The following is a 22,692-nucleotide window of genomic DNA, read 5'->3' on the forward strand; positions in this document are numbered from 1 at the left end:
CAGGTCTTGATTCATTTATACATTTCCACGTACCTTCTCTTATAAGCAGCATTTTCATCTTGAATTTCCAAGATTAGTAGTTCTGATTTGTCAGATTTGCAATGGAGAACTTTGCTGAGGGGATGGCAGCAGCCATTTCTGCTGTTTGTCTTTCTGTTGCTGTCTCCTGTACTCACTTGCTTTAGCTCACTGTATCTGGCTATATCCAGGGGTAATCTGTATTATATCCTGGGCTTCTGTAACATGTCCTGGGCACATAACCTGTTAGATATAACCTTTTGGGGCTAAACAAAGTACAGGCAGACAGTCTGTTGTTTCACTGAACGCCGCTTTTCTTTCGGAGCAGGAACTATACTTCTTTATTACTCTTTTGAGGCATAGACAAAACATGAACTCACAAATGTAACACTGCCATCTAGTGGTCATACAATGTAATAGGCACACAGCAATGACATACAGTGGTTGTTGCTGATTAAATACAAACCTTGTATGCTAACATCCCCAGCCAGTACCTGGCATGGTGAAATAAACTTACAATGTTGAAGAGTTTGGCAAATTAGCGCTCCGATAAATAGATGAAGCTTGCAGGTTCTTTATTGACTTTGCTTCCCCCCCCCCCCCCCCCCTTTCAAATACATTTGTAAAAAAGTTCTGTATATTTTATTGTTTAAGAAATGTTTACATTTTTAGTTTTGAATAGAGTAGGGAAAAGCTACAGGTCTAAGGACTGGTTCACATCAGATGCTTTCCAGTGCATTTTTTCTAAATGCATCCAGAACGCATGTACAGTAAAAACAGAATATTTTCTATCAAATACTTACTGTCATTTTTCTTTCCTGATGGACTCCATGGCAGGAAACGTATGGGTTTAGCCCTGCCCCCTCTCCTATCCTATGGGACCCCACTCCCATAAATTTTTGCTCATTGCTAGGGGCCGCGTTCCATGACTAGCCTACTCCAGCTAATAGGAGGGAACTGCTGCCATGGAGGAATCAGGAAAGGAAAATTACTGTAAGTATTTGATAGGAAATGTTCCCTTTTTCCTGACAGACTCAATGGCAGCATACGTATGGGAAAGAACTAGCCATACATGCCCGGGTGGGAAATTGCTGGACTAAAAGTTTAATTTGCACTGTCAACAGACAGGATTCACAAACCAAAGTTACCAGAAGATAAAGAGGCCCGTTCAACACAGTAATGGGCCATAAAGGTGTTAATTGAAGACCACAAGGCCCCTCTGCAAATCACTTCAGGGGAGACGTGCCGAGCGGCATCCCACAATGTAGAGATTTCCCTGGTTGAATGAGCAGTCACCGTCTCTGGAGGCACCAGGCCCTTAGCTTTATAGGCCCACTGAATTGACTGAACAATCCAAGCTGCAATGAATCTGGATGAGGCATGCAAACCCTTGTTCTTTACATGGAAGAAAACAAACAGATGGGCAGACTGATGAAAAGGAGCTGTGGCTTTTAGATACAGCTTCAAGACTTCTCCTATATCTAGCGGATAAGCGTTAGGGCTCAAAGGGGACCTGAATGTTGGCAGGACGATCTCCTGGTGCTCATGGAAAACAGAAGATGCCTTAGGGTTCGAACAGCATAGGAATCAGTACCACATTAGAAACGGCTCCTTGCATCCCAAGGTGCTAACTTCAGAGACCCTTTTAGCCGACATGATGGTCACTAGGAAGGCAGCTTTGAGGGAAAGCTCTTTGATAGAGAACCGTTCCGCATTCTTCATTCCAGTTTCTGAGAGAAGAGAAAGTCCAGGACAAACAGAAGGTCCCACTTGGGGAATCTTTGTTTTCTCTGAGGCCTAAGCCTAGTAGCCCCTCTGAAGAACTGACGAACAAGAGGGTGTCTTGCCCAAGATACCCTGGTGAAGGCAGAAATTGTGGATACTTAAACAAGAAGGGAGCTGACTGATCAGGACAGATCCAGGTCAGACTGTAGGAAACCCAGGATATCCTGTATTCTCAAATTGCTGCAAGAGCCTGCAGTGGCGGATATGTAGTCTGTAAACTTGAACCAAATCCTTTCATAGATCTTGTTAGTACCCGCTCTTCTGGCATTCAACAGGATAGAGATGGCTCAGTTTGGACAACCTAGGGCCTCCAGCCTTCCCCTCTCAAGAACCATGCCATCAGGTGCAGATGGGCCGAGCAGGGATGTAGAGCAGCCCCTTAAGACAGGAGCCTCGACTGGAGGGCAGAGGAACTGGGTCCTAAAAGCAAAGTTGTACCAACAGAGGAAACCATGGCCTGTTCGGCCAGTATGGAACTATTGCCACTATCTCCGCCTCTTCCTTCCTGAGTCTCAACAGGAACTGTAGGACAATAGGAATCGGGGGCGTAAGCCTTGCAAAACCTCCACTGGTCCGTCAGGGCATCTACCCCGAAGGCCTGGGGACAACGACACCTTGAGTAGTACTTCTCCAGTTTGAAGTTGCACGGGGAGGGGAATAGCTCTTCCTCCGGGGTGACTTCCAGTGCCAGTACCCACATGAAGACTTCGGTGTGGAGAGCCTACTCGTTGTCCAGGGGGGTAACTGCGAGAGAAAATCCACCTGAACAGTCTGGAATCTGGGGAGATAGACAGCTGTTAGGTTGGACAAGTTCTCCTGAGCCCAGGTCATGATTGGCTCTACTTACTTCAGCAGGAAGAGACTGCGGGTTCCTCCCTGCCTCTTTATGTAGGAGACTGCTGTCGTGTTGTCTAATCTTAGGAGAGCCGAGGCTCCCACTGTTAAGTGGTGAAAAGGCTTGTAGAGTGCAGGGCACTGCCCAAAGTTCAAGAACATTAAAGACTATTCCGCAGGACGGAAAACCTACCGTTAGTAGACCGGTAACGTGGTTTCTACGAACCTTCCAGGACGGCCAACATATGAGAGATGATAGGCTCCTCCCTACAGGAAACCCAATCAATTCACAGCTTGTTAAAAGGCCCCACCCTTCCCCTTGTCCCTCAGTTGTAAAAAAGTAGCTTCCACAACCAACTCACAAGGGATGTACAATCCCTTAGGTACTTACCACCTATATTATACATTCTTACCACATCATTTCAACAGGGCGGGAAGTAGGCCTGCCGTCCTGGAAGGTTCATAGAAACAACGTTACAGGTCTACTAACGGTAGTTTTTCTCCTCACTTTCCAGGACGGCCAACATATTAGAGGATAATAGAGTAACCACAGGCCTACCTTATGGTGGGACCACTGCCTGTAGAACCTTTCGACCAAAGGCTAGGTCTAGCTGAGACAGCACCTCCACTTGGTAGTGCTTCAGAAACATGTCATGGCTGGACCAGGTGGTTGCATTGCAGATCTGTTCCAAAGACGCTCCAGCTTTAATTGGCCCAGGATGTTGCCAGGGCTCTTGTTGAGTGTGCTTTCAGCTTTGCTGGCGCAGGAACACCTATAACCTCATAAGACATGGTAATGGCTTGTCTAATCCAGTGTTTTTCAACTCCGGTCCTCAGGGCACACTAACTGGCCAGGTTTGCAAGAAAACTGAAATACATCCCAGGTGATATAATTTGCTGCTCAGTGATTGCAGTATTCTAGTCTGCATCTGCCCAAGGTAATACTTAAAATCTGGCCTGTTAGTGTGCCCTGAGGACCGGAGTTGGGAAACACTGGTCTAATCCACCTAGAGACTGAAGGTTTTGAAGCCTACAGTCCTTTTCTTGGTCCAGAGTAGAGGATCAGAAGATGATTAGATCTCCTAAACTCCCTGGTCCTCTGTAAATAAGTGAGGAGGCACCTCCTCACATCTAAACAGTGAAATTTAATTTCTTTTTCATTCTTAGGGCTACCACAAAAGGATGGTAAAATTATTTCCTGCTTCCTGTGAAAGGAAGATGCTACCTTGGGCAGATATAAGGGATCTGGCCTGAGAATAATCCTATCTGGGAAGATTAAGATAAATGGTTCTTTAATAGAAAGACCTTGTAAATCCCCTGAAAGAGTGTATCAATGTGCCTTAATAAAATATTGATATCCCCCGATACCAGAGACATACATTTCAGCTAGTGCCCAACTCACAATGGAATGTGGTCTCTGGAAATTACATTAACAAGTCATTCATTACCATTTCAGACAGCATCAACACATCTCAGCCATACCTACTGGACACTTAACAATTAGACTTTACATATAGATTACAGAAGACACCTGAATACATTGATAAGTACTTACATATTAACACATCAGACAGCTGAGCATAGACGGGAAGGCCCTTCCACAAATAAGCAACTTCAGACACAAGACGTCTCACATTTACATCAATGTGTTAGGGCCAAAAAAACTTTCATGTATTGTCTTATTAGATATATTCTATTGTTAAAACTGACCCATGGATTGTGCACCAGTTTAAACAGTTTTTTCCCGCTGAAATGACCTATAAATGTGTGAGCTGTAAATAAACAAATCAGATGCATTTCCACCAAGCTTGAGTGCTGTGTGCCTGTACATCTCCTGGCCAGAGGGGGAAAATTCACTGCACGAGGGAGTAGAACTAAAGGGTCATAGGTCTGGGACCTAAACGCAAAATCATCTTGCAACTGCCTTTTGACGTGAACGAGTTAACATCCCCTACCCTTCTGGCTGTCGTGACAGCTAACAGAAAGGCTAGTTTTAGGGTCAGCAACTTAAAACGGAACCTCTTCTATAGGTTCAAAGGGGCTTTTAGATAACACCTGTAGAACCCTGGTCAGGTCCCAAGGAGGGAACCTGTTTCTGGTGACAGGGGTAGCTCTATCGCTGGCTAACAAAAATCTCTTAACTAGAGGCTCCTTCGCAAGTCTTGCGTCTAGAAAAACAGAGAGCTGCTTACTTGTAAAAATTCCAAGATTACAGGGACAGAGGCGGAGGCAGTTTGCTTCTGCCTACACCAAGTACAAAAAGTTTTCCAAACTTTAAGATATATTTTTCTCATTACTAGTTTCCAGCTCAGTAAGAGTGTATCTATCACTCTGTCTGAACAGCCTTTTAATTTTAAAATCTGGTGCTCACTAACCAGGCTGTCAGTTGGAAGAATTCAGGTTTGGGGTGCCAAACTGGTCCCTGTGACAGCAGGTCCGGGAGGTTTGGAAGCTTCCAAGGAGTAGCTACCGAAAACGCTTTAAGGGTTGCAAACCATGCCCTCCTTGGCCACCAAGGGGCAATCAGGAGGAGGCGGAGTCCCGGGGAACGACTGAGTTTCTGTAAAACTCGAGGAATCAAAGTTAGAGGGGGGAAGGCATAAGCTAACTTGAACTGCCATGTTTGGGCCAGGGCATCCAAGCCCAACATTCCTTTTTCCTGTGTCAGGGAAAATAACCTTTTTACCTTCCTGTTCTGTAGGGTGGCAAACAGATCTACTTCTGGGCACCCAAACTTTTGGACTAGGATCTGAAATACCTTGGGCTTTAGCTCCCACTTCCCTTGCCTTATGGGATGACGACTGAGGAAGTCTGCTTCCCAGTTGTTTACCATTTTTATATGGATGGCCATTAGTGAGATCACTCTCTCTTCGGCCCAACCCAAGATTTCCTGGGCTAGTACCAAGAAAGGTCTTGACCTGGTAACTCCTTGGAGATTTAGGTAGTCTACTGCTGTAGCATTGTCGGAGCAGACCTGAACCTCCCTGCCCAGGAGGGAACTTCCAAAGGCTTTTAGGGCTTCGCTTACTGCTCTCAGATCTCTGAAGTTGGAGGAGGCCTGAGCTAACTCCTTGTCCCAGATGCCCTAAGCTTGGGCTGCTTCTAGGTGGGCCCCCCACCCCCAAGTGCTTGCGTCTGTAGTGACCTTCAGGGGGTTCCACTGACCCCAAGGTCTGCCTTTTTCCAGGTGGCTTGGATTTAACCACCACTCTAGGGACGCTTTTACCTGAGGGGTGAGCACCACTATTACGTCCAGGGACTCTACCTTCCTGTCCCAGGAGGAAAGGTGGAAGAACTTAAGGACTCTGGAATGAAACTGTGCCCAGACTACCACTGGGATGCTGGCTGTCATGAGCCCCAAAACTCTCAGGATTTCCCTCCTGGAGCACGAGGGGGCTTCTTTTAGGGCTTTCACCGCCGAGACTATTTTTTCCACCTGTTCCCCCGGGAGAAAAAGGCTCTGTACCCGTGACTGTATCCGTTACCCTAAGTAGGTCTGGACCTGGGCTGGCTCCAGGGAGGACTTTTCCAGGCTTATTAACCAGCCTAGCCTCTTCAGGACTGTTAGCACCCGCTGGGTGTCTGAGTTCACTTGGTCTGCGGATGGACCAAAGATCAGTAGATCGTCCAGATAAGGAATTAAAGATATTCCCTGGAGATGAAGATATGCCACTGCATCTGCCAGAATTTTGGTAAAAATTCTTGGACTTGGTGCTAGACCAAAAGGGAAGTGCCCTGAACTGCCAATGCGCAGTCCCTTCCTCGGTGACCACCGCAAATCTCAGAAAGGCCTGATGTTCCGGATGAATTGGAACATGCAGGTAAGCATCTCTGAGATTCAGGGTAGTCATAAACATCTTTCAGTAGGTTTTTGCGTACCGTATAAATAGTTTCCATTGAAAACTTTTTGTATTCTAGAAACTTGTTCAAGTTTTTTAGGTTTATGAGATGGTATTTTTCCGAGGGCTTGGGCACCACGATCACGTGGGAGTAAAAGCCTTGGAAGAGCTGGTCTTCTGGCATGGGAACTATTACTAGTTGTTCTGCCAGTTCTTGAATACCTTGTAACCGGGCTCTCTTTTTTTGAACATCCATAGGAGGATGAGTTTAAGTTCTTGATAGTGGGGGTATGGATGAAAATTTTAGGCGATAGCCAGTGATGGGATTCAAAAATTTTAGTAACCAGTTCCGACTTTCAAGCATGGTGTAATTTTTTTTAATCTAATGTCAGTTAGGGGTCCGATCTGTCCGCCGCAATGTTGCAGTCCTGCTAAAAATCGCAGATCGCCGCCATTACTAGTACAAAAAATAAATAAAATGACAAATATCTTTCCTCTAGTTTGTAGACGCAATAACTTTTGCGCAAACCAATCAAAATACCCTTATTGTGATTTTTTTTTACCAAAAATATGTAGCAGAATACAAATTGGCCTAAAATGATGAAAAGATTTGATAGGGAATGTTATATAGCAGAAAGTAAAAAAAAAAAAATCTTTTGCTCTTTTTATTTATTTGGTTTATAACGCAAAAAAATAAAAATCTCACAGGTGATCAAATACCACCAAAAGAAAGCTCTATTTGTGGGGAAAAACAAGGACATCAATTTTATTTGGGTACAGTGTCGCACGACCGCGCAATTGTCAGTTAAAAGAACAGTGCCGTATCGCAAAAAATAGCCTGGTTATGAAAGGGAGAAATCTTCCGGTCCATAATTGATTCAATTAAAAAGGAGAAAGAAAGAGAGCAAGAAAGAGAAAGAGAGAGAAAGGAAGAGAAAGAGAGAAAAAGAGAGAAAAAGAGAGAAAAAGAGAGAAAGAGAGAAAGAGAGAGAGAGAAAAAGAGAAAGAGAGAGAGAGAAAGAGAGAGAGAGAAAAAGAGAAAGAGAGAGAGAAAAAGAGAAAGAGAGAGAGAGAAAAAGAGAAAGAGAGAAAGAGGGAGAGAAAAGAAGGCACTTTTAGCAATTTTTAAACATATTTGAGCTTAACACGCTTCTCCTTCTTTACCTCCGTTTGCAGTTGCAGAGCAGCTCCATGCCACTTCACAGAAAGCCTGCTGAAAGTAATGGGCAATTCACCCATTGGCTGAGAGGCAAGGGAAGGCGGTGCAGCCCGCCTCCTGCTCAGCCAATAGGTAGCCGAGTCTCAGCCCAGCCAGCTTCCTATGGGGGGAAAACGTCACTACTAACCAAGAAGCAAAGTCTGGCTGCACTGTCTTATATCCGGCTCATAGAGGAAAGGGCAAGTTGAGTGCTGCAGCATTTTTTTAAGAGAATCGGACCGGCCCGATCGCTGCTTGCACTGGTAGAGTGTCAAGAGTCAAGTTTCACTACAGTCCAGGATCTTTTGAGTTAACCAGAGGGTTATAAGTCAAGTTCTAGCACAGTTCAGTAATAAAGCAATTTTCAAGTGTCAGTAAGCGTTGGTCAGCATCCAGAGTCAAGACAGCGCTAACAGGCATTTTTCTACAAAGTGTCCCAGTTTTACCTAGTTGAGTCAGTGGAGTATCCCACTCATTCCCTTCTCCCATCCCCAATATAAAATAAACAAAACAAACCAAAGGTGCCGGAATGGTCATTGCCTTAAATGGGCTGAAGGTGTCACCAGTAACAATGGCAGACCCATCTCAGGTCCAATGCCTGGAAAACCTGCTACACTTATTTACCTGCAAGTTTAGCACACTATCCAGTTTGAGAAGGGTCATTTCTCATAAACCCCCCTCCCCCTAAAAGAAGGCTATGGCTGCACGAGAGATAACATGTACTGCAATTCCCTGCTAGAGCTGGCAGCCTTCCATTGCTTTCAATGGGGCTAATCGTGAGAACTCTTGCTGAGCTTCTCACATGTAATCACAGGATGCACCCTAACACTGCAGGATGGTGCTTCGCAATCAAGACTGAGGAGTACGGTAGTTGATGCACAAAGTTATATTTAAAATTAATTTTTGCCTGGAGTTGGCTTTAAGATGTTTCAGTGTCCATGGGATTTCCAGCAATTTTGGACTTTCGAAATCTCCCTCTGCATAGCTCTGTTCCCCAAACAGGATATCATAACAGCATTTCTTACCCTAGACCTGGTCGAATCGAGATGTAGTCCCGCTGGTTTGTACGATTCACAAAACGAATACACGTAGTTGTTTGCAAGTCACTGAAGGCTGCATTTATGGTCTGTATGTGATCTGGCACTGCAAGTAGAAGCCATCATAGACAATAACAACTGCATCTATTCAATATACAACAAAATACAACACAGAACCTTTAAAAAAGAAAATTTTTTAAAAATATCTTTGTTTTTTTGTTTTTGTTTTTTTTTATACTAAAAAAGTTTGCTCAAGCTAAAAAATAGGAAGCAGCACATTGAACCAGTCAGTTGTGCTGTAATACTAATAGATACAGTGCATGCCAATAGGAAAATAACAGATTGACAGAGAGACAATCCCACCAGTGGCTTTTCTGTCACAGGCTGGGGGGGGGGGGGGGAAGACATGACCTAAGTGTCAATTAACTGCAGAAGACAAAATTCAGTTTTTAACTGTAACTCTTTAGGAAATGTACTTTGTTAAAAGATGCTTAAGATGGTGCCATAAATAAAGTAGAACTATAGGCTTGGGAAGGGTTATATCCCTTGTCAAGATTTTTTTTTTACCATCTGTGCCTCATCTTCCTGTCCCATAGCCAAACAGGAAGTGGGGGGAAATTCCTGCAAATTAGGGGAATTTCTTGGGGATTCCCAGGTCACCAGAACTAGTGTCCCCATTGGAAGATTACTCCTCTATTACTTTTCTTGAGACAACCCAAAATTTGGGATTTGCGATACTTTCACTTTCACTAAGGGTAAACAGGTGAAATGGAGAGGATGAATCTCCTTAAACGGGGGCACAGACAGCAATAAAAACTGACAAGGATTGTATTTCCACTCTATCCCGAACTAAAAAAAGAAAAAAGAAGTTATGCCTTCCTTTAGTTATACTTTAACCAGTTGCTGACCACCCCACTTACATATACTGCAGCTCTTCTACGCGAAAACACATGGGTACGTGATTTCGCTCTTCCGAGTCTGCGGCGACCATCTCCCGCTATGATTGGACACAGCAGGAGCCTATCAGCAGGTCCGGCAGACCCCGATGTCTGCCAGAAATTGTCGATCATTCCCAAGAGAGGCTGAACGACGGTCTGCCTATGACAACAAGGCAGATCATCGTTCTGTGACAAGGGAAGACAGAGATCCTGTGTTGCTACTAAGCAGCAACACGGATTTCTGTCTTGCCACAGTACAAGCACCCCCCACACAGTTAGAAAGCACTCTAAGGACACATTTAACCCCTTGATCACCTCCAGATGTTAACCCCTTTTCTGCCAATGTCATCAGTACAGGGACAATGGATATTTTTTAGCACTGATCATTGTATTTGCATCACTGGTCCCCAAAAAAGTCTCAAAAGTGTCACAATTTGTCCGCCGCAATGTCTCGGTCACGGATCGTGCCATTACTAGTAAATTTCAAAAAAAAAAAAAAAATTCCATAAAAATTTCCCATAATTTGTAGATGTTATAATTTTTGCGCAAATCAAACAATATACGCTTGATGTGATTTTTTTTTTTTTTACCAAAAATAAGTAGCAGAATACATATCGACTTAAACTGATGAAATTTTTTTTTTTTTTTTTTTTACATTTTTTTTTTTTTTTTTTTATTGGATGTGTTTTATAGCAAAAAGTAAAAAAAAAAAAATTACTTTTTTTGTTTATATCACAGAAATAAAAACCGCAGAGGTGCCACCAAAAGAAAGCTCTATTTGTGGAAAAAAATAACATCAATTTTATTTGTGTATAGCATTGCAATTGTCAAAGGAACGCTGTGCCATATCGCAAAAAATGGCCTGGTCATGAAGGGTGGTAAACCTTCCGGAGCTTGAGAATGAAACCTTGGGCTGTCTGATGTAACTACAGTGTGTGTAAATTTAATCTTCAGTTACTGAGCTCTGTTTAGGCTTTTACAGCAAAAAGGTAAACATGAAAAAGCCTATCTGCTGTATGAATAGATTTTTTCATTAGATTTGGATGAATTCGATTATTTCATATAGAGATCTAAAATATTTAGTCCAGATCTAATTCAAGAACCACTGTTCGTTCTCTTTAAAGAGGAAGTAAACCCTCCTCTGACACTTTTACCTATAGGTAAGCCTATGATAAGGCTTACCTATAGGTACTGTAAATATCTCCTAAACATGTATCGTTTAGGAGATATTTACCTTACATGCAGCCAGTGACGTCACTGGCGCATGCACTCTGAAGGAACGGCCGCTGGCGCCGTTCCTTCAAAATCCCGTGCCGTGACCGTCAGCTCCCGCGCGCAGGAGTGACGTCACCCGGCGCCGGATGCCGCGATCCCGGAAGACGGGCGATATGTCCAGAGGTGTGCGAGCGGCATGGCGGGGGCTCGTTCTAAGGTAAGTATTGCATACTAGCTCATTATGTCTTTCTCTTTCAGGGTGAAAAAGAAAAAAAAAATTTGAGTTTACAACCTCTTTAAAGGATAGTCTTTGTTCATGTTTACTTAAAGCTGGAAATTAAAAAAAAAAAAAAACAACAGCACAGTCATTTTCTAATATGAAAATGGAAAATTAACTATCAAATATTTACCGTAGTTTTCCTTTCCTGATGGACTCCATGGCAGCCTACGTTTGGGTAGCCCTGCACTCGCTCCTACCCCATAGGCCCCCACTATCCCATACATTTTCAGGCTGAGCCAGAAGCCACGTTCCGTAACTAGCATACTCATGACTCTGGGAGGGAACTCCTGCTGCCATGGAGTCCATAAGGAAAGGTAAATTACAGTAAGTATTTGATAGTTAATTTTTCAGTTTTCCTGACAGACTTCTATGGTTGCATACATTTGGGATCTAACTATCCCAAAAAAACAATGGTGCGATGTTGGAAATGTAGGTTTCAATCATAGCCAACAAACCCTATGGTTAGAGATTAACAGCATAAGGAAGTTCACTATACCCCACAATGAGCCAGAACAACTTTATTGGAAGACATGTCATCCTCCAACAATTCCAGGCACCCTTTCACAGGGAGCCCACGAACCCTACACACTCCTGGATAAGTGCGTGGTGACTGCTTCCGTAGGAACCACGCCCTAAGCTTTAAAAGCCTAATTGCTAGCTGGAATGACCCATCCAGCAAAAATTCTGGGTGACCTCTCCGTCCCGCTGATTCTGTTAGAGAGAGTGACAAATATGTCCTATAACTGAGCAAAGCAGTAACATGAGAGCATGCTCAAAAAATCCCAATATGCATGGCATGGAACCAGTTATTCTTGGTGGTCCTGCATATGGAAGGAACATATCCTTTATTTTCATAGAATGCCGAAGCCACCTCAATATCCCTCTCGGCACAAGGCCCAGATCCAGGCAAACCTCCTGACTGAGGAAAATAACCCATAGAAAGGCTGCCTTCATGACTAAGACTTTACTCAAAACCGAACTGAAAGATTACATCTGGAGCTGAAAGCCATCAGGGGGCCTTAAGGGTCCTGATTCTGGCCAAGCTTTCTGCTGAGGATATAGCCCTAGAGAGATTGAAATCATAGCTCAATCCATACTCCAACTGGACTGGGGAGGGATCCCATCTGGAGCTGTAAGTCACCAAGTATCCTTCCTATGCTTAAAGCTGTGATCTTGGCAAGCTTCCTGGCTGATGAGATAGCCCTTAGAGTGCATGTCTTCATAGCTCAGTCTTTACCCAAGCTGAACTGCAAAAAAATATCATCTTGAGCCGGCAAGGAAGTTCAGAACAAGTAGTAAACCCTGCCTAGAGAGTGGTGGTTCTCCTTCGAGTCTCAGATGCAGCCCCCATCAAAGTATTGGATGAGTAAGGGATAGTCTACCCGTGAGAAATTGGATATGATAGGGACTGTAGAGATCTGCCCTCTAAGAGAGCTTTAGGATCAGCTGAAGTCTGGAATGCACCTTACCAGAGGACTAAAGCAAAGAAAACAAAGCAGTCCAAACTGAACAAGCTCTATTCAAATCCTTTTGTAGGATTTAAAGATATTAGCTTAGAGAAACAACAGCCACGCCTTATAAGTCTCTTCCTGCCAGGATGAGAAAGTGGAAGAGATGAACAAAGGTGGAATACTGCTCTTTACAACAGACGATCTCATCCGAGAGAAAGTAGTTCAACCCCCAGTATCAAAAGGCAGGAACCAATGCCTGTTTGGCCAATAGGGAATTACTGCAAATATTGCCATGGTCTTAACAACAGACCACCCCAAAAAAAAAATGTATACGGATCAAACTGGAAAGCATATGGCTTGTGAGACCTTTCCTGATCTGACACAGCATCCGCACCTAGGGCTTTGCCCAGGCCCCTAGTGAAAAGATTTCTAGCTTGTAATAGTAAGATACTACCAGATCTAACTCTAAAATCTTGTGCAGAGATGTGGAAATCACTTATTATCCAATTGGGCCACAGAATATGGATTCTTCCCAGAAATTCTATGTAGACTCAAAAGAGAGAAGGAAGATTCTACTCCACCAAGATCAGTCAAACCTGAAGTGATGCCGTACTGGACCCGGGCGAAATGCATTGAGGGTCCAGTACGACATCACTTCCGGTTTGTGGATGGTCGGAGCGTGGAACGCAAGCGGGACCTACTACCGCGGTTCCTGGTTACCTGCACAATTTTATGCTTTCAGCAAGTGCCATTTGAGGAACTTTTAAATGTGAGTGTTTTATCTTTATCTCTGCAATTATTTATGAATAAAAGCCATTACACCATGAGATATTTTCCCCGTATCTTCTTGAGATCTATTGGATAGATGTACCCCTGACTAACACCTAGGAGGAAGTGGTCCCTATAAAGACAAAATGAGCTCTACAGGCACTTTAGGTCTCAGAGGCCTCAGTGCTTCTGGTAAGTGGCCACTACTTACTGGGTGGAGGATCAGAGATTTGATTTATCACTGAACCACATCAAGGGAAGAAGGACAGCACAACATTTTGATATCACCCCAACAATTTATGGACACTATTTATGTATTTTCTCATAACTAACTTTTTGCTTGGCACCTATTTTAAAGGTCGATTTTATAAGGATATTTTATTTTTTGATACTGCACTGAGCACTTTATGTCACGGTCCCATTTGGTATATTCAGTTTCATACACTCCACATATAGCACCAGTACCATCCTTATTTGTCATCAGCTATTTGATATATGCATGACACCTTTTTTATTTTGATATATATTTTTCTACAGTGCACCACGTTTATCTAGCATGTATTGTTAAAACAGCACGGTTTGTCACCAGCACTGCTATACCTTTATTTATATTTATATTTTCAGTTTCTGCTCATTTTGATTGATCTATCGCCTTTACTTCACCACAGAAGGTGAAGTCCTTGTATTGTCAAGATAGCACGGTTTGTCACTGGCACTGTTTATATATATATATATATATATATATATATATATATATATATATATATATGGCTTTTTTTCAGCGGGAACGCGGGGGAACGCAGTTCCGGCACCTCCATGTATACAGTGGCAGGGGATAGTGGGAGTGCTGAAGGGTCCAATGAAGCCAGCTGTCGGGGATCTATTGTAACAATAGACAGTCCCCCAGCAAAAATTGACCCACTAGCAACATGAGACCACCCATCTTATGTTGCTACTGGGTCAATTGTTGCTGGGAGGGATCTACTGTTGAGGAAGGGGTCTTATATTGCTTGCTGTTGGAGGGTCTGTTATTGTTGGCTGCTGGGGGAATCTATTATTTCTGGCTTCTAGGGGATCTAATCTTGGGGGGATTTATTATTGAGGGAGGGGTGTATTGTTTATGGGCAGGGGGTCTTATGTTGCTGTTGCTGGGAGCAATCTACTGTTGAGAAGATGTCTATTGTTGCTGGCTGCTGGAGGGTCTATTATTGCTGGCTGCTGGGAGATCTATTGTTGCTGGTGGGGGGGAGGGTCTATTGTTCCTGGGGTTGGTCTGTTTTGAGGCAGTATTTTATTGCAAGCGGTCTATTGTTTCGGGGGGGGGGGAGGGGGTCTATTATTGTTGGGGGTGTCTATTATTGCTGGGGGAATCTATTTTTGCTGGGGGGGGGGCTATTGTTGCTGGCTGCATGGGATCCATTTTACTGCCTTTCTTATTATAATTTCCAAATTTCATACAGATTACTTAGCACCAATTAACGATACTTGGTTCTGTTCTAAAAGAGGTGGTACTGGGAGGTGGGTATGAGGTGGAAACAAGGGGCGGTGCTTGGAGGTAGGTAGGGGCGGAGACAAGGGGCGACTTGTGAGAGGGGAGTTCCTGCACCTATTCTCTGAGAAAAAAAGCCCTATATATATATATATATATATATATATATATATATATATATATATATATATATATATATATATATATATATTTCTAGTCTTTCACTATTTATTCCATTTTGATTGATTTATTGTCTCACTTTCCCACAGTGGGTAGAGTCCTCTAGTTGTGATTGCTACCAGTGCCCGTCTTGTGTTTTTGTTGTATTTTTTATGGTATTTTTATGTGCTCATGTATAAGTAGCAGCACCTCATAACATAACCCATGAGCAGAAAAGGCCCAATTTACGTTGTGCATAATACATGTAGATCTGGAGACAATAGCAAGTGTCCATTAGTCAGCTTTCTATACACTAGCTTTAAGAGGCCCACAGAAGGGCTGACAATTCAGGAACAGTATCAGTAAGGAAGACACTGCCATCCTCCACCTATACTCTGCATAAAGGCAGATAAGGCATAAAGGTATTAGGCTGCAGAGGACTTATTGCAGAAATAAGCAAATCTCAGTTAAGTTTAAGGGTCCTTTCACATGGTCCGCATTCCGTTGCGGACTGTGCTCTGCTCAGCGGGGATCGATCCGCCGATCCCCGCTGAGCCGGCGGATGACAGCTCCGTCTCCGCACTGTGTGTGGAGAGGGAGGTGTCAGAGCCCCGCTGCTCTCTATTGGGAATCTGACCGCCTGTCCGCTCTCATCCGATCCGATCCCCTGGAAGGATGGAAAATAGGGTTTCCATCCGTCCGGATTTCACGGACAGGATCGGATGCGGATGGCAGCGGAGAGGTCTCCGCTGACATCTGCTGCCCCATAGGGATGCATGGAGGATCCGATCAGATCCGCCTAAAAAACTGACAGGCGGATCTGATCAGATCGTTCGTGTGAAAGAGGCCTAAAAGGAGAACTCCACATTGTTAAGAAAAAAATGATAACATGTACAATTGCTACTCAAGCCATGCAGTAATTTATTAAATAACCTTCCCAGTAAAAACTGCAGCTGCTGAAATTTCCTAAGCTGTCCGGAGAGACAAAGTAACAGTTGTTTGTTTGCTAGGTGAGGAAAAAAACCCCCAAGGGGTTAAACACTGCTAAAGGAATACTACCACACAGGTGGTTTCATTAGACAGAGCATTCAACACAGAAAGAAAAACCTTGTTAAAACAAATAGATATCTGTTCAGGACAGAAAGCAACTGCATCAAACATTGATAAAAATGCTACAATGCACATCACAGCATAAACATTCTCATGTATCCTGGACCTCATCAACAGGGCAATTGATGCAACTGCAGGGTGACCTGGATCCCAGGAATAGCAGTGCACCCCGTCATGCTGGGAATACTTTAGAGGTGACCCACTTTTAGCAGGGCATCCAACCTGGTGCAACTGCTTTCCATTGGCAGAGCTTCCCTTATTACAGGTGTCAATCTTCTGCGCATGGGTGCCATTCACCACCCTGCTGTTAGCCGCGCATTTGGTGACTACTGGAGCCATCCTGGAACTTCTGGACACCACAGGACGCTCCCAATATTGGCACAGCTGTCCCACGTGAGACCCCAGTCGCCACGTCTTCCAAAAGGTAGGAAACTTCGTACAAAATGGTCCTTATTAGTGAGGACAAAAAAGGAATGCGGCCTTGGGCTCAGCCCAAAAAAGTTATGGGAGTGGGGTCCTATGGGGTAGTAGCGAGATCAGGGCTACCCAAATGCATGCTGCCATGGAAGTCTGTCAGGAAAGTGCACTTATCCTGTAAGTATGGTCTAAAAGTAGAACATTAAGTTTTCTTTTAAATAATATTGCTTTTCCCTGTTTTCTCATACTTTTTTCAATCTCAGTGATGCTGATCTTCTCCAATTTGTTTGATCATGCACTCCAGTGGTGGCTGCATTCAACTGCTTGGGGGGGGGAATACAGATGGTGACAATGTTGGAACATGCCTGCTCAGTAAGTCTCCACTAGAAGAACATGTGACAGGTTGACAACACATGAGAACAATTGGAAAACAAGACAGGGCATTGTCACCTAAGAGTAGGTAATGCCTATACAAAGGCCATCCTGACAGAATCACCAGGTGTATATTTTAAGAAAAACTGCAGGTTTAAAAAATTGCAATTGTCTCTGCATGTTAATGTTTTTTTTTTTTTATTTTAATTATGCAAGCTTTTAGGTATTGGGTTTAGATCTACTTTAAAAAAATAAAAAATAGCAGTGTATGTGGTCTGAAGGGGCATTTTAGACTCCAATAGGACATCAGGAAAAGGAACTCAGAGTAAATTCCTCTGAATCAATATCTTTGAAGCCAGTGGATACAACTGCCAGTTTATACTAAAGTCTGTGATACCCATTTTGTATGAAATTGCATTTGAATTTTGTACTCACGGTATTGTCGATCAAGAACGTATGGTATTTCTACTATGCCATTTTTCTTCACCCATTTTGTAATATCTGGACTGAATTTGGTGGATGTCTAAAGGGGGAAAAAATCCAATATATGAAAAGGAGCAGCTTGCCACAAGAAGAAGAATCTGGGCTATCTACATCTCAGTCAAGTATGGCCATCTCCAGTGCTGAATGAATGTTAAGATAAAGAAATTTCATCTAGACATTTGGTAATCTTTGTTATTTATAACACAAATTGTAATTTTCAGACATGCAATTTGTTTTAGTTATTATTTCCAAAAGTCATTGAGGTAAATAAGGATACAACAATCAATTAGAGCAAAAAAATGTGGCACAGATAATAATGTGAAAGACGCTGGTTGCAAAATCAATTGCGTAAACCAATCAGATCAAAAAGTAAAGCTTAAATAAAAAGTAAAGCCTAAAAAAATAAAAATAAGTGTCCAGTACAGTTCGTGAGTGACCATCACCACACCTAAGTGCAAATCTGCCCACTTCAGTGCTCCACCACCAGACAGACATTTAAAGTTGTTAAAATTTCCACATGACCCGAAAAGAACCAATGTGTCAGCTGCTCAGGCTTCGAGAAGGGTACAAGTCCTCGATCACCACTGCTAAGAGCGCTGTGCTGGCTGGGAGAGAGCTTGTCCCGACTCTGGCAATCCCTGAATGTAACAAAGTCTCCCTGTAGCCACACATCTAAACAATCCCATCAATCGGTGAAGTAGGGCAACCTCAGCCTGGGCTCAAAACAGGCCACGCCCCCAGTGTTTCCCTCCGCAGAGCGAAAAACACATTGGGGCATGGCCTGGTTGGAGCCCAGGCTGAAGTTGCCACATTTCACCGATGATGGGATTAATGCGATTGTTTAGATGTGTGGCTACAGGGAGACTGTGTGTTACGTTTTGTTAAATTTACATGTCATTACAAGATGCAGTGACGTGGAGGTCAACAGAAGGAACCAGTGACCGCGGTTGGTGACACAGCATATTGGAGGATGCACTGACGTGACAGCATCAGTGTTACTCTTGGCATCACTGTATGTGAGCTCAAGGCACCATGGTGATAAAGAAGCACTTCCATTTTACCTATTGTTCAAGTTTCACAAAATTTACAAAACTTACTAAGAGAATATCCCCTTCAAAATAAGCTCTGGACCCCAGATGGTCTTCTGAAACCAGCCCTAGAAAGAATGTATAACGTTAAACTTAAACTATGCATCATTAGATTTATTTTGGATAGGATTGCAAAATTTTACTTTAGGTGCTCAAAAAAAAAAAAAAAAAAAAATTATATTTTATTCTTTAAAAATAGAAGATGAGAAAATGTTATGTTTCTTACTTTGGTTAATTTGAAGAATGTCATCCACAGGTGCTGTACTGGCTGGGAGGTCTGTAGTAAAAACTGTCTCAGTCACCCCTGGAGGTCAAAAGAAGAACACTAATTGTATATTCACACATAAATGTATTTTGTATACTGTATTTGCAACACAGTGCTCTGCTAAAACCATTTACCTCTTATAATATACTTAAGCAAAATTAAACCTGATCCAAGTGTCTAAATGTATTTTTTTTTTTTAATACAAGTACTGCAAGTGCCTGCAATTCACTTTATATTAGCCTCTTGCAGTCCACGGTACTGCAGATCTCAGAGAGGGCGAGGAAGAAGCAGTACAAGGAGCTAGTATGAGTGTCAGAGTCGCCGCCATCACAGCCACATTTTCAAAAGAAAAGGGGGGCCCCCCCATCTCCGGATGCTCATCATTTCGCTTATCGTTACATAAGGATCAGATGACCCACCTAAAGCCAACTTCTGTTACGAACAATTTCTGCTATTCAGGTTCTTCAAGCGGAAAGACATTCTTCAGCGACTGCACCTTTTCTTTGTGCGCCAACATAAGTGCCCCAGCTAAGCCAGCAGAAGAATCAAGCTTCCAGATTGTCCGACTCTAGCACTTAAACCTAGACTCATGACTGGGGCCTGCAAGTGAGCTAGCTAGCCCATATCCTTGTTATTCATTCACGTCTTCATTGGGGAGTAATCTCCCAATCAGAGGGCTATTGTTTATATCCCCTGTCCTTAAGGACAGGTGGCCACGCTTTAAGGCCTCATGCACACAGGGCGTTTGAAAAAACGAGCTGCAAAGCCAGTTCTGACGCCAGGAAAAAGCAGCTGTAAAAACGTGCTTTTAGATGCGTTTTGTATTGGAGTTAATGCACATTTTAGCCACGTTTAGCAGTATTAACATTTAGCAGCCTTTCTATGCCCTCTTCTATGTTCCAACCTCAAATCCAACTACTACAGCTTAAAAACATCGGACGTGGCCTAATGCCCCATACACACGTGCAGATTGTCTGCAGACTTACCTTTTCTATGTAGTGCAAGGGCCTGCCGGATTGCATACAAATTGAAAGTGTTTAGGTTTGACCTCATATTATATGGTTTTGGTAAGTCTGCAGATAATCTGCACGTGTGTATGGGGCATAACACTATATGCAGCTTTTAGCAGGGTCAGGCGTTTTTACAGCTTAACCCTGCTGCTCCAGAATGCACTGGCCCTGAGTTTTTTTACACCACATAAAAGCCTGTGTGTGCATGAGGCCATAGAATAACATGGAGGGGTCTTTTTTTAGGCTGCAAAAAAAAAACATCTGACGCTCCTAAAAGCAGCTGTAAAAACGCCCTGTGTGCATGAGGCCTAAAGGGTATTTAACTGTAATGTATTGTTCCTATGCTGATTCACCTCACTTACTATGAACCCTTTCTTAACTGTTGATTTGTCTGCCATTTTCTTTTTTGCTAGTAATATAACCTGATCATCCATTTTAGATGTGCATGTATTTTTCTTGATGCGACTGCTGTGAGATTTCCTGACCAATGTAGTTTGGTGGTGCCAGTAGGAGTGGGCTTTGTTTAGGGTCCAGTGTAGAACAGAGGGCCAAAATATACCAACAGTTCATTTGGTGGTAGTGCTACCTTTACTGTATATTTGTTTGCTTTGAGTTCAGCTTTAACATAGTATTAAATACACATTGAGCATAATAAAATAAACATTTCCCAGTAAACTGTTAACATTCTTATCCCAGAACTTAGTTTGCAATTTCCAGCGCTGCTGGTTCCTGCTCTCAGTGCTGCTTCCCTGAACTTTTGGCCTACACAGGAAAGAACTAACAGTGGACAGTGCAGTCTTGATTTAATCTGTTAGCTTGGAAAAGGAAGAAGCAGGGAAGTGCCGGGCCATCCTAGGCTAAAGGGCAGTTTGTTTCAATTGATGCACACAGTGTGGGAAGACGGGGCTCTAATCTCTGCATGGAAGGAATGCCATATAATGCCACCCTGAAATAGGAAACCTGAGACAGCAGTCGTGGTACCAGTTAAAATGGAAACATAGGCAAAGATTAAAAGATAAAGAAGTCGCATATTCAGTAAGCAGTTGGATCAGCTGCTGAAAGTGCTTAAAAAATTAGGGCTTGATGTAGCACCCTCCTAGGTAGGTGCTAGGAAAAAACATTTGGTGGCCCTCTTCTGCTTATCAGGAGAGCCAGATCCGTTAGTTTAATCTGTCACATGTTTCCAAGTGTGATTTATTGGGTCTAAGGGAGTCTCCCCACTGTGTCCGATAAGGGAGCTTGTTGGACAGTGGAGGAAATCTAACCAATGGCGCACCAGGGTTTATGGCTGTCCCAGTGGGTGGACATTGCTGCAATGCATCCTGGGATTGGTAATAAATTCTGAGGGAGCATGTGATAGGGCGTCTTTTGGCGGGAGCAAAGCCCCAGCAGGTGGTGGACGGCTGTCGCTCCTACTGCTGATGTGAGGAAGGTGGTTCAGCCAGCCTGTTGAACCAGGTGTGGAGCTGGGCTGCAGAGGATCTAGTGTGCTGACCAGTGGAGCTGTTGGGCAGAAGACCTTGGGAAAAACAGTATCGTGAGTACCAAGGGATCTGGTCAGGGGTCTGCCTAGGAAAGGGGACCACTCCAGAGAAGTCAGAGGATCAACTAGCCAGCTCACACAGATTGTTACAGGAAAGGGGGTGCCATGTTAATCCTGAACATTAGAGACAAAGGGGGTGTCAGGAAGGGCCCTGAAGTTGTTCAGCAGTACAGTTTACCTCAGAGTACAGCTTACCTCAGGAAGCTCAATTACTTCATTCACAGCCAAGGGCAAAGTGAAGCAGTGGCCTAGCTGTGACTAGCTATATTCAGCATTACTCAGCGTCATACAGCATTAATCAGCACTATTCAGCTCTATCCAAGTCGTCCCGGCCTATTGTGCATAGTTCTTTAAGTTGGAGTATCCCACTCATTCCATTCTCCTATCCAAGTTCCAAATAAAACCTAAAAACCAAAGAAACTGGACTGCTTCTTGTCTGAGGTAAAACACTTGGAAAAATGCCAAACTGTTCTGTTGCTAATGGTAACCCAGGAGCTCCCATGGGAGTAGTGCTACATTAATATCACTTAATTTTACAAACATTTATTTTTTATGTCCTTTTAGAAGCTCTGTTGGGGGCCATTAAAGTAGAACTAAAGTCAGGATTACTCATCTCTACTCCATGCCTGTGAGGTCTCTCACTAGCATCTTCTCCCCCAGCTTCTTTCTAATGCTGGTCATAAATCAATTTGATTGGCTAGTGCAGAATGTTGTCACTTCTGTGCATGCGCCTGAGTCATTTATCCCAATACATTGGTGCACTACTGGAAAAGTAAACTGAGGTGCACGTAAGCAGTTCAGTGCACATTCTGCAGAATACTTGCATCTCTTGTCTACAATAAAAAGCCGGTCTGTAATTTTTGTTTTATGACTAGTTCCTCTTTTATGCCCATTTAAAAGTTCATATTTCATGACACAGAAAACCCCGCATAAGGAGGTATGTAAGAGAACCTCCACTTTTTCAAACCAGGTATGTCAAACGACATACGCCATCGCTCCCAGGAATCATTGCGCCTGCACTGGCCCCAACGTCAGTTCCTGGGCGCGCGCGTCATCCCCTTCTAAACAGCTTCTGGGCATGCCCAGAAGCTGTGGAGGGATGACGCGCGCGACCCGGAAGTGACGTCGGGGCCGGCGCAGGGCATCGTGGGACCAAAGAAGGCGGAAGAGGACGCAGAAGAGGACGCGCTGGCTTCAAGCTGCCCACATCTGAGATGGCAGCGCTGGACAAGACTTTTGCAAGGTAAGTATTTGTCCTAACAGGTAAGCGCAACCCGGGACAGATCAGAGGCTAGCAATTGTGGAATGCACTAGCCCTGACTGTCCCGGGGGTATTTTTAAAAAAAAGAAAAAATTCCAGGGTGGAACTCCGCTTTAACTAAAATCATGACTG

General features: G+C 43.5%; 1 protein-coding gene across 1 annotated transcript in view; it reads right to left on the minus strand.

The window, feature by feature from the left end:
• ASTL (astacin like metalloendopeptidase) overlaps nt 1-22,692 on the minus strand; it is a gene marked incomplete at both ends in the record, with an annotated part of 68,576 nt that overhangs the window by 32,490 nt on the left and 13,394 nt on the right. Inside the window, 4 exons of the mRNA XM_082252712.1 lie at nt 8,700-8,817; nt 17,346-17,433; nt 18,491-18,549; nt 18,708-18,785. Of these exons, the coding sequence (XP_082108838.1) occupies nt 8,700-8,817; nt 17,346-17,433; nt 18,491-18,549; nt 18,708-18,785 (343 nt within the window). The remainder of the gene's footprint in view (nt 1-8,699; nt 8,818-17,345; nt 17,434-18,490; nt 18,550-18,707; nt 18,786-22,692) is intronic.

This window comes from Pelophylax lessonae (assembly GCF_965119305.1).
Source record: "Pelophylax lessonae genome assembly, chromosome: 4".
NCBI classification, from domain to species: domain Eukaryota; kingdom Metazoa; phylum Chordata; class Amphibia; order Anura; family Ranidae; genus Pelophylax; species Pelophylax lessonae.